This window comes from Lepidothrix coronata, unplaced genomic scaffold (assembly GCF_001604755.1).
Source record: "Lepidothrix coronata isolate B3197 unplaced genomic scaffold, Lepidothrix_coronata-1.0 Scaffold19, whole genome shotgun sequence".
Classification (NCBI taxonomy): Eukaryota; Metazoa; Chordata; class Aves; order Passeriformes; family Pipridae; genus Lepidothrix; species Lepidothrix coronata.
This window is the reverse complement of record NW_016690199.1, coordinates 4,660,840-4,677,145: the sequence shown is the minus strand read 5'-3', so window position 1 is coordinate 4,677,145 and position 16,306 is coordinate 4,660,840. Positions and strand designations below refer to the sequence as shown.

General features: G+C 40.0%; 2 protein-coding genes across 12 annotated transcripts in view; one reads left to right on the top strand and one right to left on the bottom strand.

The window, feature by feature from the left end:
- Window positions 1-18: 18 nt before the first annotated feature.
- On the top strand, window positions 19-16,163 carry ZFYVE21 (zinc finger FYVE-type containing 21). Of its 5 annotated transcripts, XR_001873604.1 has the most exons (9): window positions 25-160; window positions 5,789-5,839; window positions 7,572-7,740; window positions 9,327-9,402; window positions 10,119-10,210; window positions 11,052-11,105; window positions 12,567-12,709; window positions 13,556-13,744; window positions 15,665-16,163. XR_001873604.1 is itself a non-coding variant. In XM_017807510.1 (8 exons), the coding sequence occupies exons 1-8, from the start codon at window positions 38-40 to the stop codon at window positions 13,589-13,591; spliced, it is 744 nt and encodes a 247-aa protein (XP_017662999.1). In that variant the 5' UTR covers window positions 19-37; the 3' UTR covers window positions 13,592-14,318. The 5 variants fall into 5 exon arrangements, 4 of the variants coding, with proteins under 4 accessions (XP_017662999.1, XP_017663000.1, XP_017663001.1 ...); XM_017807510.1 differs by lacking the exon at window positions 15,665-16,163 and having other exon boundaries at window positions 19-160; window positions 13,556-14,318; XM_017807512.1 differs by lacking the exons at window positions 13,556-13,744; window positions 15,665-16,163 and adding an exon at window positions 10,755-10,813 and having other exon boundaries at window positions 12,567-12,703.
- Window positions 14,647-16,306, bottom strand: part of PPP1R13B (protein phosphatase 1 regulatory subunit 13B) — a 69,544-nt gene continuing 67,884 nt past the window's right edge. For all 7 annotated transcript variants that reach the window (XM_017807504.1, XM_017807505.1, XM_017807506.1 and 4 more), the window contains one exon: window positions 14,647-16,182. In XM_017807504.1, the coding sequence (XP_017662993.1) occupies window positions 16,141-16,182 (42 nt within the window). In that variant the 3' untranslated portion in view covers window positions 14,647-16,140. The remainder of the gene's footprint in view (window positions 16,183-16,306) is intronic.

The following is a 16,306-nucleotide window of genomic DNA, read 5'->3' as shown; positions in this document are numbered from 1 at the left end:
GCGGCCGAGCGGCGGCCGCGGCGGCGCGCGGGGGAAGATGTCGGGCGGCGACGCCAAGAAGCTGGTGCGGTCCCCGAGCGGGCTGCGCATGGTGCCCGAGCACCGCGCCGCCCGCAGCCCCTTCGGCCTCGACGAGCCGCCGTGGGTGCCCGACAAGGAGGTATCGCCGCGGGCGGGGGCGCCGCACTTCCCTTTCCCCTTCCTTCCCCCCTCTTTTTATTTCCCGTGCGTTAATAGATTAAAGGACGCAAGGCTGGGGCTGTCACTCGTTCTTCAGGGGCGTTGCGGCCCCATCACAAAAATTAGCGACTTGCTGAGTTAAAAGTATCGCGATCTGAGCAGCGTTGCTTTAAATGCTTATAAAGGTGGTTCTGAGGGCTTTAAGTGCTTACGAAGGTGCTTCTGAAGGCTCTGTAGATGTAACAGTAATTATACAACGTGTTAAGGCGATAAGGCTGAGTTAGAACAGCCCTTCTGGCTCCCGGTGCGAATGTTCGTGGTGTTAAACAAGCACTGAACAACTTAAGACTGTTTCAGTTGACTTTGCTTTTAAACACCAAGTAAACAATGTGATCGTGATATTATATCTAATTTCATGTAATATGCGCTATTTGTTGCCAGTCCCCACAGCCAGATGATAATGCAACATAGAACCGCTTGTTTGTTTATTTATTTATTCTGTGGTGTGGACGCACGCCAGTGCGTTTAAATGTGACCGGAATGGAGATTTATTTTAGGTGAGCCAACGTGAATTTAAGCCGGGAGTCACCAAACAAAGCCATTCTTTGGCAGATACGGACGTGGCTGGTCTGTTTTGTGTGGGAACATTGTGTCCTCCCTTGGCTAGGAACGAGGAAGAAAGTTTTTTTTACTCTACCTGATGTCTCTTGAGGCAGAAAGTTCTGTGTAAAAGTAATAATTAATAATTCTGGAGACTTGCTCTGCCAGCACAGCTTCTACATCTCAGGCCCACCTGAGCTGCCTTAAGGGGGATGAGCAGTAAATCAGCTGCTGGTTTTGTCTGAAATAACAACCCTTTTTTGGGAAGTGACCTTTTCTATTTATTTTAATAAACAAGCGATCTGCTGCAATACCTAGTGTGAGTTCCCTCAAGTTATTCTCTTCCATGCTTAGAAAACCCATCACTAGCAGCTGTTTTCTGTCTTATATGTAAGACAGCTGTTTTCTGTCTTATAAGTAAAATAAGATAAATTTTCAGTGGCCGGAGCAGGGTGTCCTTGGAAGTCTGGGCTGAGCTGCCCAGATTCCCACCCAGCTGGCACCGTGTGTGCTCTGGGGCTCTGGGTGTGCTGCAGGTGGGGTGTGTGTTTATCTGTGAGCTCGTAGCAAAGTCTGAGCAGTTATTGTGCAAGTGCCTTCTCTCTGTGCTTTGCTTCTGCTGTGTAGGTGAGTTGCTGCACCCCTGTGCGCTCACCTGGGCCACCTGGAAACCTGATTCCTGACAGATATCATTTGTGTAACAGTTAAATTGCAACTGGTTTTCTCCTTGGCCTTCTGAAATGAAGTTTAGCATGTCAGTAGTTCTTGCTTATAGCAGGCTGGTTACATTAAGGAAAACAAGGTACTTAAAACTCAGTCTAATACACGGACCCATCTTAATTCTACTAGAGGTTGTTTGAGGGTTGTAGTAGGGTTTATTTAAACTAGTTGGATATATTTAAAGAACTAACTCTCTATATTTTAGAGACATCAGTCTGATGTGTGTTGTTAGTTTGAATTTTATGTTACAGTTGTACTGCAGGTATTCATTCCCCTTAAAGTTCAGCTTTTCCCCATAATCTGCTGATCTGATGGTGTTGAATTGTGACTGAATGTTGTCTTTGCATCAGGCTCAGTGATATTTGCTGTCGAGAGGAAGTGTCTTACGGGCAAATGTTTTAAGTGCATTTGTTAATGCCAGATTAAGAATATGAATTGTTATTTTGTAACTAGTTATTTTACTAGATTTCATAAAGAATTTTGAAGTTCTGAAATCGTTTTGCTTAACAATTGCCAAATGTGTTACAAACATTTCCCTCAAAGAAAGCACGTATGTGATACGCAGGGAAGCTTAGAAACACCATGTTTTTGCCAAAAAATTAAATCTAAAGAGACAGTGTTATCTGGTTAATGAATTAGTTGAGAACTATTGATCTTGTTGCCATGTCAGACATAATTAAAAACTGTCTTTGTCCAAGACAAGACCTTGACTGGTACTAGACAATGCTAATCTGGTTTTTCAAATCCATTGGCTTCTGCTGTGCAGCCAGTAACACTCACAAACTCAGTAGCTTTATTTTTCTTATGCAGGGAGAGTCTACTGTCTTGTTTTTTTGAAATTAAGGTCACCTATGACTTATGGCAGTTTTGTGAAGCTCATATAGCATTGAAATACAATTCAAGTTATTAATTTTATGTCACAAGATTATACAGTCTTAAAATATCAGTTACTTTGAGGAATTTGAAGTCTAAGACTGAAACAGGACTATTGAAAACTTTGCTTTTGGTAGTCTTGTTTGTAATACAGACAGAGAGTTGAGGTGGATAATATTATGAACATCTGTGCTGAGCATCATTAAACTTGAGACAGAGCTTAAAATGCTGGTCACTGCCTGTGTCTTTTCTGACTCGGAATTTCTTTGTAAATCACCGTCAGAGCTCAGCTGGTGATGTTTCTATTAAGGAAACCTTGGACTAGAAATCGAGTGAAGTTTGTCAGTTTGGCTGCAGAGGTGGCCAGACCTCGTGACATCCAGCTGTGCACCAGATGCTTCCATGGCTGAGGAACACTGTGTGCTGCCCAGGAACTGACAGATGTGGTGAAAGCGATTCCCTGGGGTTCCTCAGTCGCTGCAGGAGGGAACTGAGCTTCCCAGAGCAGGGCCCTCCCTTGGCTCGGGCTCTCAGAGACGGCTCTGGTTGTGTGGCAGAGCTGCCCCTGGAGTGCTGGTGAACTTGGGCAGCTGCAGTATCAGAAAGCACCACGAGCTGTATCTGGCCCGAGTTCCCTTGTGCTGTTTCCGCCGCTGGCACCATCTGCTTTGGTCAGGCGTGTTCCTGGGTGGGATTTGGGCAGCTCCTGAACTTCCACGTTTGCAAAGGTTCACTCTGTTAACGAGCTGAACCAGGTGTTCCTGTGCATCACTTCTTGAAACGCTGTGTTATTATGAATGCAAATAAAGCATGTGAAGTGTAACTATAATTTCCTGTCCATCTGTGGGAGTCTCACCTCTGGTTGGATCCGTGGTATTATGAAAATCAGTTACCACACTTGAGCAAACACCTGAGAAATTCTACTCTATTTGTAATGAACCAGCTCTCGGTATTTTTAAATTAATACCAAGATGCAACAACTGTTGGATGCTCTTCCATTTTCCTCTTGCTAAATGAAGTAATCTGGTATCAGTATTAGTGGCTGATTGTGCGTGAAATGAATATACTTGTGACATAATTTTTTTTTCTTTTTTTACGTCTTTTTGTTTGAAGATATGAAAAGTAACTTGGACATCGTTGCTTCCTTCCCTCTAAATGTGATAAAACCCCTTCAAGCAATAAAGCTTAATTCAGTACTTGTCACTCTCTAATTCTGTCAGTGTACGGATGAATACGAAAATATCACCTTTCAGGATATTCTACAATAAAGGTCTTGTCCCAGGCAAAGCAGAAGTTGATATTATGCAAATGGCTTCACTTGGTTCTGGTTAATTAAAGCAGAAGTGCCCTTAAGGAACAGTGTATTGAACCTACTTGTATTGAACCTACTTGTGTCAGAACATTTTCCTAGGAAAATCCTGTTCTGCAGTGCCAACTGCCATATGCCGTTGGACTTGTGATTTATTTATGACTGCTCTATATATCAGGCAGGGCTATCATCATGGGTCTGGAATTCAGAAATACTTTTCTATAGAGTTTGTGTTAAATAAGAGGATGGGTAATTTGACTTCTTCCTGAGAAGGACTTGTATGTTTAGCATAACGTTGTGTATGAAATCTAAGTAGGACAGTATTCGTAAGAGTTTGGGTTTTGGTTTTTTTTTTCTAGTTTGTGACTTGTGCTTTCTGCATTTGCCAAAACACAAATAAAAAGACTGAAACCAGTAAAAACAAAAAACATCACCATGCAAACCCAACCAAAAAACCTCCCAGTTGTTTGCATTCAGCATACCAAAATTCTTGCCAGGTCCAGCTCCCAGACAAGCTACACATCAAAAATTAAGACACTCAGTCAAGATCAGTGCAGAGTAGAACCTGGTATTAGCTGTCTGAGTTACAGACATGAAACCTGGGGAATGCTGAAGTTACTTCATGCTGAAGGTTATTCATCAGTGAGTGTTGGAATAAGCTTTTGTACAGCCATTGTGAAAAGAGGTGGTTGGATGCCTTAGCTCTGTATGTGTTATTTGAGACGGTTCAGGAACATTTCTAGTTCTCTTTTGTGTGGGATTTAGAAACAGCTTGTTGTAACAAATTCTACAAGTAGCTGTTTATGTTCCCTTACAGTGAATGTCGTTACTCTCTAATGTGTTAAATGTCTGTTTAGACATAAGAACGTTTCATGTAAACTATTGCCAATTATTAACAAGCTTACATTTCAGAAGAACATGAAAGTTTCTAGAGAATTTTTAATTTAGCTGCTGTAATATTTTTTTTTTTTTGCTGTAGTTGTTGAACTTGTGGCTGATTGAGTATCTGCTGGAGCAAAAATCCCCCTGTAGAAGCTGTTGTAACCTGAAGGGATTTATGGAAAAAAGGGTTAAATATTGAAATATGTTAATTAAAGGCAAAGGGTGATTACTGTGTTCTTAGCAAATAGCACCTGCTTATCTTAGGGCATGTGTTTAAGATGACATTCTGCTGTAGTCTGAGATAGTCTGGTTTAGGTGTTTCAGTTTGTAGAGTTAAAAACTTACTACAGGATCTAACCATGTTCTCCTGAGTCAGATGTCAGGCACAATTTTGAATTAGTATTTGCAAATCTAGAAATAATTGCACTATAAGCCTTGGAAAGTAGGTTCTGATACGGTGGATAAAAATATGTAAAATCTTGTTGAAAATCCAGTGATCTAATTGCTGAGTATCAGCCCTTTTGTAAGTGACTTTTATACAGAAAAATCTGGTTGTCCTGCGGTCACTGATCACTCCTGCTAGTTTAAACAATGAACATTGTCACCCCTTAAACTCTGCTTAGTTGTGAGAGATAAACTCCTTCAATTTTTTTTTCTGGTATTTCTTTTGGGAGGAGTGTGGGTGTAAGCTTGTTTTAGGAAAGAGATATTTCAGGAAGTGACTTCTTGTAGCTGGAATAAAAATTAGGTCTTGGTGGCTTGGAAGAAAACCAAGTATCTCCTAGCACATTTCAAAAATGTGTGAGTACTGAGAGCATTAAAATACATAAACAATGTTTTAGAGAGTCAGCAGAGCATCACAGGATAAAATGGTGAGGACAAAAACTTATATAAAAACGGCTGACTCTGGAATATAGAACTGTCTGGATAGCCAAACATTATCAAGCATGGTAAATACTTCTGAGATGAAGTTTTGCCTGCTGGCAAGATGCACTATTCCTAAGGGGGAAGTTTGGCAGCTTTTTTGGTCTTACAAGTGGGGATGACATTACTTTGCTACATCAATATTAAATGAAAGCCATCCATGGCGGAAGGATAAGGGATAGAAATTTATTGGAGGTGTTTCTTTATAAGGCATAATATAAAGCTCATTCTTTGTATATGGTGGTAGAATTAAAAGTTTAGGAATTTTGTAGATTAATCTTAATTCGTACTGTTTTCCAGTGCCCAAGATGTATGCAGTGTGATACAAAATTTGACTTCATAACAAGAAAGGTAAGAGAAATCAATGAAACTTAAAGCAGTAACTGTTGCAAAATACTAATATGGACTTATTTTGAGTTAAATGTAGAGGATTTCGGTTGAATACCCTGCAAAGTCTGATGTAACGTAGTTTTTCTTTCTGTTCTGCCTTTTCTGAGTAGAGTCCTTCTTGGTTTTGGTTCTGTTTCTTTGCAAAGCTTCTTGTTGCTCACTGTGTAATACAAGGGTTTTTTCTAATTTACTGGGTACCTGCAGGATTTATGGTCAAAGGAAGAGTTCGAGAAGCTCGTGCTGGAGTGGGCTGTTAACATCAGTACTGACATAGCACCCAAATCAACTGATTCAGTTGTGTTTGGGGAGAAAAATTAGTTGTGGAAATGTAATGTTTTCAGGAATAATGAATTATAGTCTTACATTAAAGAACCGTATTGTTAAAATGTAAAGAACCAAAACTCAGCTTCTCCTTCTGTTCTAAAAGTAAACCAGGATTTATCTTCAATTTGGAATAGAGAATTTCTGATTAAAGTAGAAAGTATAAACTACATAATTAGTATGTGTCTCACTGCATGAAAACACTAGCATTAGAGTAATTATGTTCATTGCATACCAGCAAGCAGATCACTGTGGAATGCTACTGGTGTGCAGAATATGACATGGAGAAGGAAAGTACTCTCCCAGAAAAGGCCAACAATGATTTTTAGGAGGGAATATCATTCCTTCATATAACTACACTGCCACTCTTTTAGCATGCCCTTGTGAAAGTGAAGAAAGATGGGGAAGTGTGACTTGTAGTACAGTGACAATATTTTTTATTTCTTATTTGGAGGGAGATGGAAGGAGAAATTTTAAACCAGACACACTCATACCAGATAAGAGGCTGCTGTATTTTACTTGTGTTACTTTTGGGAAGCAATTGCAGGCAGCCCTGGGACATAGGTACTCCAGAGAATTTTGCGTTTGGAAGGAAAGCCTAACACTGACCAAAATTGCACTGTATCAGTTCCTTGTATCAAACTGCTCAGGCTTGCTTTGAGCCACAAATTAGTTCCTGCTTGCCTGGGAATACTTGTTCTGTCACGAGAACTTGCATCAGGAAGATCTGCTGGCACTGTCACACCCCAAGAGTGATCTGGAGCACAAGCCACTTGTTGCAGATTTAAGAGCTGTGAAACACATTGCAATACTTGTTCTGGTTTTGCAACTTCATTGGATTTGTACTCTGCTGCCTGATATTTCTGATAGAGGAATAGCTTTAGGTTCTCAGTATGAAGATTTTTATCTTTTTTCCTTGGGAGAAACTTGAGAATAAGTTTTAAAAGAGAAGAATAGTATTTTCAGTTGAGGAAGAATAGAGACTTCAGTTGAAGTTTCCCAAGATCTTTGCTTGGAAGTAAGAAGGGACCTGGAAACCACTCTTGGGTTTTTATTGACAGTGAGGTGAAGGATTTGCTGGACCCTGGAGAAGCCCTTTCCTCTCTGGTCTGCTTCAGAGGCATCTTTACAAGAGTGCCAGCAAAGGCAGAAAGTGCTGCTGTTCACGCTATACTCGGTCCTTTGTGTTCAATCTACAGAGATTTCTTTCTGCCACTTTAGCACTTACATTTCCTTTACCTGTCCCTCAGCCTGTATCTCTCACACCTGAGGAACTGTTGGGGAGGAGGAGATGTAACATAGTAACCTTATCAAATTATCCCCTCCTAGTTTCCTTTGTAAATAAACAAACAAAACGTTCTCTCCTGCTCAGCATCACTGCCGGAGGTGTGGGAAGTGTTTCTGTGACAAGTGCTGCAGCAAAAAAGTGCCTCTGCCTCGCATGTGCTTTGTGGACCCCGTGCGCCAGTGTGCGGAGTGTGCCCTGGTCTCACAGAAGGAAACGGAGTTCTACGACAAACAGCTCAAAGTGCTCATGAATGGTAAGGACCCCCTGCACAGATGAGCTGTTGGATCTCGCTTGTGTTTATTCAAATTCTGATAAACTGTAAGGGTAATGCCTCTCGTCCAGCAAGCTGCGCTTTTGTCTCCTTCTTGTCGTGCACCTTGTTTGGCAGGTAACAATTCTGTGTTACCGGTTTATTTAGAGAGAGGTTCACACTTCTTAGAAGTGTTTACACCACACTTCTTAGAAATGTTTACACCTCTCAGTTTATACGTTTTGGTCTTTAAAAATAGTGATTTAGTTAAAGACATATTTTTAATGCCTGTGAGAACAACTGTGTATGCAGTTGGCATTTTCCTTGAAATAATGCGTCTTTTAGCCATATTCCTGCATCTATTTAGCCATTAAATAAGGATGAAAAATACTTTATGGTAGAGAATAGTTTAATATTTTTGAACAAGATACAGTGCTTGTTTCAAGCTTCATCTGAGAGCTTTGATCTTGCCCATGGCCTACAGCTGTGGTTGATGGCAGATCATCCTGAGTGGCCAATTTTCCATAGAATTAAAACTACATGCAGTATAGCAATTCGTGCTCCAATTACATTAAGAAAGCTGAATCTTCAGTTTTTAAACTATTCTGTGATCCTTGAGTGCCTTTTGATGGTCTCTCAGCATGATGCCAGTGTGCATACTGGGTAAGCTAAGCCCCACGTGTGGTGAGCGTGGATACTCCTGGGGAGATCCTGGGATCAGAAGGGAGTGTGTTCATCCCTGTAGCACACAAATTGTTCTTCACTCTGCTTTGCCATAGGGGTGTAGACAAGTTTTCAAACAATGTCTTCTAAACTGAAGACTTTTTTTTATAAAGCGTGTCCTGTTTGCCTTCACGTTCTGCTGTTCAAGCCTGAAGTTGTTCCTGACTTGCTGTAGAGCCACAGTTTGTGTTATTTTCTCATTTCCCAGACCAGCAGTATTGGGATGAGGTAACACAGGGACCATGAGGCATGGAGGAAGTAAAGGGGTTAGGTGTGTAGGCTGCTTGAAGTTATGAATCACTTCTCTAATGTAGCAACGATGATTTTCCCCATGTCAAAGCAGTTTTGAGGGGGAAGAAACACAACATGTAGGCTAAAGTTCACTGCCCTCACAGCAAGACTGAGCCAGCCTTCAGTAATGAAAAAGAGATGTCTTTGCTGTTTATTAAGCATAGAACTGAAGGTCATGTCCTGCTATTAGATTATTCCTTTTTTTTTTTTGTTTTGAATACTGAAACAATAGCTTGTGTTATGATGACCACATAGGGTCTTTAATTGCCTGTCTTTGCCACCTCCAGTTCTCTTCTGATTTTTAAAAGATTCATCTTAGATATCATGTGCATTTCTACAGCATGTGGGAGAAATTACATAGCATGTGTGAAAGGTCCTGTGATTCAGAACATGATAATTAAAGATGAGATTTTTATACTTGAGTGTTCTGCTGATGTTAATCAGTTTAACATTTCAATTAGTCTCTTTGTTTCACCCAATTTTGTGTATCAGTAGGTAAAAATTAGTTATCCTCTTTGATACTTGAATGTCCCTTCTTGAACTCTGCATTAGAATACTGAAACATTTCTTCCCAGGTGCTACATTCTTTGTAACTCTTGGAACATCTGATAAATCTGAACTTATGGTTTGTCGACTTTCCAGCAACCAGAGGTAAGAAAGAAATTGCACTTGTAAACTATAGTATTGTTGCACTTACAGCTCTATTATTATCCGATAACCTAAAGAAACTGTAAGAGTAATTGGAGAGAGTAATCACATGGAAAGGATAGATTTATTTATCTGACGTTACTGGAGTCAGTTTGTTTGAATTTATTAGGGGTGTGGATCAGAATGCCTTGGAAAGGTGGATCTCCACTCACTGATAATGCCTCTTGGTGCCACTGGAATACAGTGTTTTTGCCACCTAATAGGGGATCACAGGAAGCAGGGGCAGGGAAAAGTCTGTAGGCACTGAAGAAAGCTTGTTTTGGAATGATTCTAACACTACACCATATTGTTTAGCATTACAACCAGAGCATTACTTTGGTCATCCCCTGTAATTTGGTTAACTAGACCACTTTGGGCTCTGTTCACTTTTTCCTCCGGAGCTTTGGAAGAATAAAATTTTGTAATAAAAGAAGAGCTTTTAATATTTTGGACGGGTCTCCTGGCAAACAGAACTATAGGTTTTGTGGGGTTATTTTCCTAAAACTGAAGAACTTAAATGAAAAGTAATACTTCCTGCTTGATTTCTTTCCCTCTTCACCCCAAAGAACACATAAACAGCATTGCTGAGAGATTATGTTTATTTTTGTTTTCTTTGATTTGGACTTGATATTGTAGAAAAAAAATTATTTTTTAAAAGAAGTTTTTCTTCTGTTATGTAGATACCTGGTTTTGGATGGAGACAGCCACTATGAAATTGAAATTATACAGATTTCAACAGTTCAGATACTTACAGAGGGATTTACTCCTGGAGGTAAATTTTTCTTTTAATATAAATGAACTATTTAGAAAAAAATGTGACGTTGTAATTATTGTTTGAACTAGATAGTGCAGTTCTAGGTTATTGGTAACTTCAATGTAACTGTGTTAATTACAGCTGCTCTCAGAATAGAGTGCAGTGTGTGAAACCCTGTCCATGTGGCTACTGGGATTTTGGGGAAAACCTAAGAATTGAGAAATTCCTTTACAGCTGTAATATGGGACAGTCTCTCAATAAAACTGAGTAAGGGTGGTCATCATCTGTTCAGATCCTTTCTCTTGGCTAAATACAAATGTCTGTTGATTTAAAAGCTCATAGGAGGAAACTGTAGTCTTTGGTATTAGCCTTTTCCATTTCAGAATCCAGCTGGGATTTCTCTTCTGCTGGTACAAGCAGTTGTTAGGAGAGTGGAACTGTGGGGGAGAAAAAAATAGTTAAACTATGCTTTTTAAATTTCATTCAAGATGAAGGGGTGGCCAAATGAAACTGGTAACATCTCTATTGGAGTGCAGCTACTTACTGCCTCATCTCTTACCAGATTTTAGAGTATTTCAGGATGAACTTGAATATGATTTGACTGAAATGAGAACAAACAAGGTCAGGAGTTTCAATAATTGTACTTTATCAACACCTCTGTCACTGCTGGGTTTTTCTAATTGCATAGCCTGTCTGTGCAGTATTCAGTCAGTGCAGCATGTTAACTTTATTTAATAAACTTACCTTGGTATTCAAATCAACCAGATGTGCTGCTGAGTCACTTAATGCTTTAATTCCTTGTTCACTACTCTTCTGACTGCTTTATCTTTTTTCTGCCTGCCTTCCTTCTTGATGGTAGAAAAAGATATTCACACTTACACCAGCCTTCTGGAGAGCCAGCCTGTTACTGAAGGTATCAGCAGTGCCTTTGAGCGTGACTCACCTCAGCATGTTGGAATGACCCCCCCCACATCTCCCTGCAGTGCTGTTTATTTGCGTGATCTGTAGCTGCTGTTCAGTTTGAGTTGTGTTCAAATCTGACGTGCATCTGTTCCTTTCCATCTGTCTGTTTATTAAACCAAGAATGAATGTTTTGTAACACTTTGGAGGAGAACTAAAGCACTCAGGGCCTTCTTTAGACCATGTGAACTGTTGTCCATGCTGGAAGGGAGAAGGGAAGATGAGAAATAGTATCTTCAGTGGTACAGTGTTACACACCACCTGCTTTAACGAGTGTGCTGAATTGGGTATACCAGAAATGAAAAATATACTCCCTGTGTGCTGTCCAGAAAGGCTTTGCACTGGAACTGTTAATTAATGGCTTGCTTTTACATATTTTTAAAAGAAAGAAGACTTCTTATCATGCAAGGTGTGTTCTGCCTGACTCAGTAATGTCCTGAAATGCCAGACATGGGCAACTAGTCAAGGCTGTAGGTGTTTATTTCCACTGATTTAAACAGTCCCTTAATCTGTTGTTCTGACTGGCAGATGCAGGGGAGCAAGTGATGAAGTTGAATTTCCATTTAGCCTCAGAGAGGAGCAAATAGCTACTTTGATAAACCCTGCTGTGGGCTTCTGACTGGATTGGTTAGACCGAGACTGTGATTTGTTTGGCTCCTCAGATATTGCAGTAACAGCCTTCGGGAGCCCTCTCACACAGACACTTTTAAAAAGAGCTTTGCAAAGTGGCCATGTGTGCTGGTGCTGCTCCTGGGGCTTAGTTTATGCTCCACTGCTGCAGGAAGTAATGGTAATGAAGCATGGCATTCTGAAAGCTCTTGTTTAATTTGTGTATTTTTGCTTTGGTTTATCTTCATCTCTGCAGCCAGAGCAAGAGAGATACAAACGTCTGTTGTGTATTGTCAGAGCAGCTTCTTCTGTAGCAATTTCCTTCAGGAAGTAAATTTGTCAGCTGTTATCTAGTCTTGCATAAGCATCTCTCTCAACCTTTGCCAGGTTTGGAGGGATTTCTGACTGCTATGCCAGACTCTGTATCCAGCTTTGCCATCCAAGTGGATACTAGTAGCTCATCTTACAGATTGCAGGCTACAGTGTGAAACTGTGGTATCACGTCTTGACATGATGATAGTAAATCATGAGGGTGTTCTCAGTGTTCGTGGCTTCACCTGATTGCTTATGCAAGTTCTGCCTTGGTAAGAATTAAACAGTTTTGAGGCTGCAGGTTCCACTGCCTGGCACTACCAGCCGTGGTCACAACCTCCTTGGATACAGCAGCTGTTGGTGCACCTGCAGCTGGCTGTGCTTTGAACCGAGCAATGAGCATGTTTCTGCAAACATGCTTATGAGCTGGAAGAAGTTGTTTTACTTAGTTGGCAAAACCTGTTGCTGTTCAAGACGTTATTTCTCTTTCCAGGAGGCAACACTCGTGCCATAGGTATGATTCTGCAGTACAAGGTACCTGGGTCGGAGGAGGTAACGCAGATGAAATTCACTGCCGGTGAGGACTTCAACTGTAACAGGAAGCTGTCAGCAAGTTGGCTGGCAGCTATGCATAAGGTAAGCACAGCAGCCAAAACTTAGAGAAGGCTTAGAAGAAAATCTTTACATGGGGTGTTTAGTAGCACTAAAGAGAGCAGGCTGCCTTAAGGAGTATTTCTGTTATTTTTTTTTATTAAGGGCTTAAGGGCCTCATTGCTTAGAAAACAGAACCTATGGATGGCTGTAATGAACATGACTTTAGATTTATGCTTAGATAGTTGAAGAACTTACGCACTCTAAAGGATTTTCCAAGATCTTATGTATATCATTAGATGAAAAGAAGTAGGAATTAGACTTTAAAGTTCCTTAGGATTTTGTTTCTGGCTGATGAATGTGCATTATGAAATACTCTTTTGAACCTAAATTCAGCTAATTGTTTTTACTGCTTTATGAAGGCTCAAAGACATTGTTGATTTTTGAAAACAGAAGACTAATCTTTTGCTGTTAGGCCCTGTATGGGTAATGAAGAGTCATATTTCATAAGTCAAAGTTATGGTGGAAAAAACCAAAGCCACACCAACTTCATTCATCTGATCAGTTGCTCATCAGAACTGTTACTTATAAGGTGCCTGCCCAGGCAGGTGTGTGGCTGTTTGCTGCTTTATTGCCATTGTTGAGCTCCCCGGTTTTCCCAACCCCAGCATTTACCTCTGTTCAGCCCAAGTGTGCTCAAACTTTATATTGCCATGAAAGTGCATTCAGTACTTCCTGAATGCTAGTACGTGCCTTGGGTGGAAGAAAACGGAGGAAGAATTTAAAGCCTTGGATTTAAAGGAGATTTTTGGAGGGGTAAAAAAAGGAGATCAGGTGGCTGCAAGTGAAAGTTCGGTTAACAAAATGGCATTTTGCCCTGGTGTTTGTTAGGCAACAAAACTTCTCTATGAGTCCCGGGACCAGTGAGAACTGCAGACTTGGCCTCCTAAGGGAAGACACAGACACCAGCCTCCACAGACCTGCCTCTCACTTTTTGCTGATTTGACAGCTGGAAATATTTGCTGTTCTTGACTCTCTCATTCCGGTGTGGTTCATTATGTAAGAACTGGCAAATGCAATGTGAGTATTTTTTGAACCATGAGTATTCACGGTAGTGTGCAATATGTATACAGTTAATGCTTTAAACAGCCTCATCTTTTAAGACTTTGTATATTTTGTTAAGCCTTTACTGGCACTTAATATGAAAGTGACCTGCACTACAGCTAATGTACAGCACAACTTTTATAGTAACAATTATATAAACTGTTTGCTACAGAAAGCAAACAAATGTGTATGTCTCTTCTGCAGAGAATAGCTTTTGGGTATAGATCTCAGGTTTTTCCCTCTATCCAAATGTTTAAAATCAATGTACAAAAAAAATCTGCCTTAGATATGATTTTATAGAAATCACTTGGGTTTTTTTAAACATTTCATTTTCGACATCTAAATATTTTACCAAATACCACCAAATTTGACTTACATGAACATGACCTTGAAACTTCACTTCTGTAATAAATAAGCTTCCAGAATAATTTTTAGTTTTGTATTTTCTTTTTTGGTAACTAGCTTTTGTTAATCTAACTGTAATACTATTGAAATTGTATACAACTTAATGTACAAATATGAATAAATTAATTCACTTATTTAAAAAAAATGAAGTGATGCTTAATTTTGTAACATAAAACTTCTTTAGCGATGGACACCGTGGTCTCTGAACTCTGAAACTTTCAACTTTTTATAAACAGCACTTCAATTTAATGCTAAATTAATTAATTTGTCACACTTGGAACACTGGAATACTAGTGTAAGGAGGTTTCAAAAGCATCTGGCAAGTCCTTTTCAGTGCAGCTCATAAAAAACAATGAGGAAAGGTGAGTTTACAGCTAGAACCTGGCAAGCTACAGTTAGTGTTTCCATGCAGACTGTGACCAAACCCACGTCTGCTGCTGTGACCTCTATAAAGAGAGTGGAGAATGCAGCCATGCCTTAGCAGTACTTTATTGTGCACATTTACATGTTCTCTGAATTAGTGTATCATAGGCTCTTGAAATCATCACATTCATGTAGCAAATTCTTCAACAATAATACCCTTTCACTTTTCACCACAATATATACAGTTAATGCTAACCTGTGGTAAAAGCAAGTTACAGCACTGCAGAAATGGATATATAAATTATACACAGAACTTGTACATGAAGAGTTAATCAAATTGCATACTGTTAAATGGGATAAAATTACAAGAAATATGGCTAAAACTTATAATGGGAGATTCAAAATATACTTTTGGTATATAAAATCATGTACAATTAAAACTCCAGTGAAGTGCCTGTTTGTGGATTTTTCTTTTTTTGCTTGAAACTACAATGTAGTGGAACAGGTTATTGCATAACTTGCCTTGGCAGCAGGTGTAGGCTGCCAAGAACCACAGAAACTGTCCTCAAATAAGCTATTGCCTTTCTTAAATCCTTCTCTAAACCTTGTTTCTTTCTTCTCCTTGTCTTGGCATCTACACGACCCTCTTCCTACTTCTATCCCGTCCTTCATATTTTCTTCTAGACTGACTCAGGCAGACTTCAGCTGACACAGGATAACCCTCACCAGACTCTTACCCTTTTCAACTATTGCACTTTCATCCCTGCAGACGTACAAATCCTTTAGGCTGCTGCAACTTCAGTACTAACTGTTCTGTCCAGGCTGGACAAGCTCAGGTGGTTAGTAGGGAAACCTTTACATTTGTAGAGGTAACACCAGTGCTGTAGGCTGAATAATAAGAAAATAAAACACCACGTGAGATACTGTGTAGGGACTTTGAGAAGTGTATAAATACTGTTGTTTTGTTAGTTCTCTAGCTTGATTCTAAATGCAAATAATGCAAGATGCTAGACTAGGTAAAGCTTTTGTTGGGGTTGTCCAGACTAGGATTTAAGTGTTTAGCATGTTGCCACCTAAAATCCTAGCCCACATCAAGCTTTGGTAACTACTTAATTATGCATGTAACAGGTGAAGATCTCGTGTCCTAGAACCCAAAGAGCTGATTGGTAATGAGAACTCAACATTCACTGGTATCGAACAAAATATCCAAAATCCTGACGTGGGACAGTTGCTGTGGGGGGGTTGGAGCAAACCGGACAGCGCATCTGCACTCCGCAAGTGACACCTCTGAACATGGAACACAAGAAAGCTCCTGCCACGGAACTTTGACTCAAAACACTGCTTTAGACGAGAGTTGGCGCAACACTGTAGGTGGTGGAGGTATCGCTCTCCTCATCAGTGGTGGGTCACATAGAAACGATCCTCATTTACAAACTGCAGATCTTGAAAGTCGTGGATGCTGTCCATTTAACAAGAGAAAGCACCATTAAAACTAAATATCATAGTTTTATTTCTCTGTGTGAAATGATCAAAAATGATGGCTCCAGTGTATGTTTTAAGTTTCCAGTTACCAGCACGGTATTGCACTGTTGTAACAACTGAATTCAAGCAAGGGTTCGCTGTCGAGGTTTTATTCGTGGATATAACTAAAAAAAAAAAAAAAAAAGAATAAAAATATTAGGCTTTGCATGGTTAATACCAACTTAAATAATTTTTAACCAAAGGGTAGTTTACTAACAAGAACTGAGTGATGAAGTGTTTTGGGGGGTG

Bases quoted from the DNA above. Each gene is read 5' to 3' on its own strand.
- ZFYVE21 (XM_017807510.1), top strand. From the start codon at position 38: ATGTCGGGCGGCGACGCCAAGAAGCTGGTGCGGTCCCCGAGCGGGCTG. The intron at 161-5,788 runs GTATCGCCGCGG...ACTGTTTTCCAG, and splicing joins CGTGGGTGCCCGACAAGGAG to TGCCCAAGATGTATGCAGTG. The intron at 7,741-9,326 runs GTAAGGACCCCC...ATTTCTTCCCAG, and splicing joins GCTCAAAGTGCTCATGAATG to GTGCTACATTCTTTGTAACT.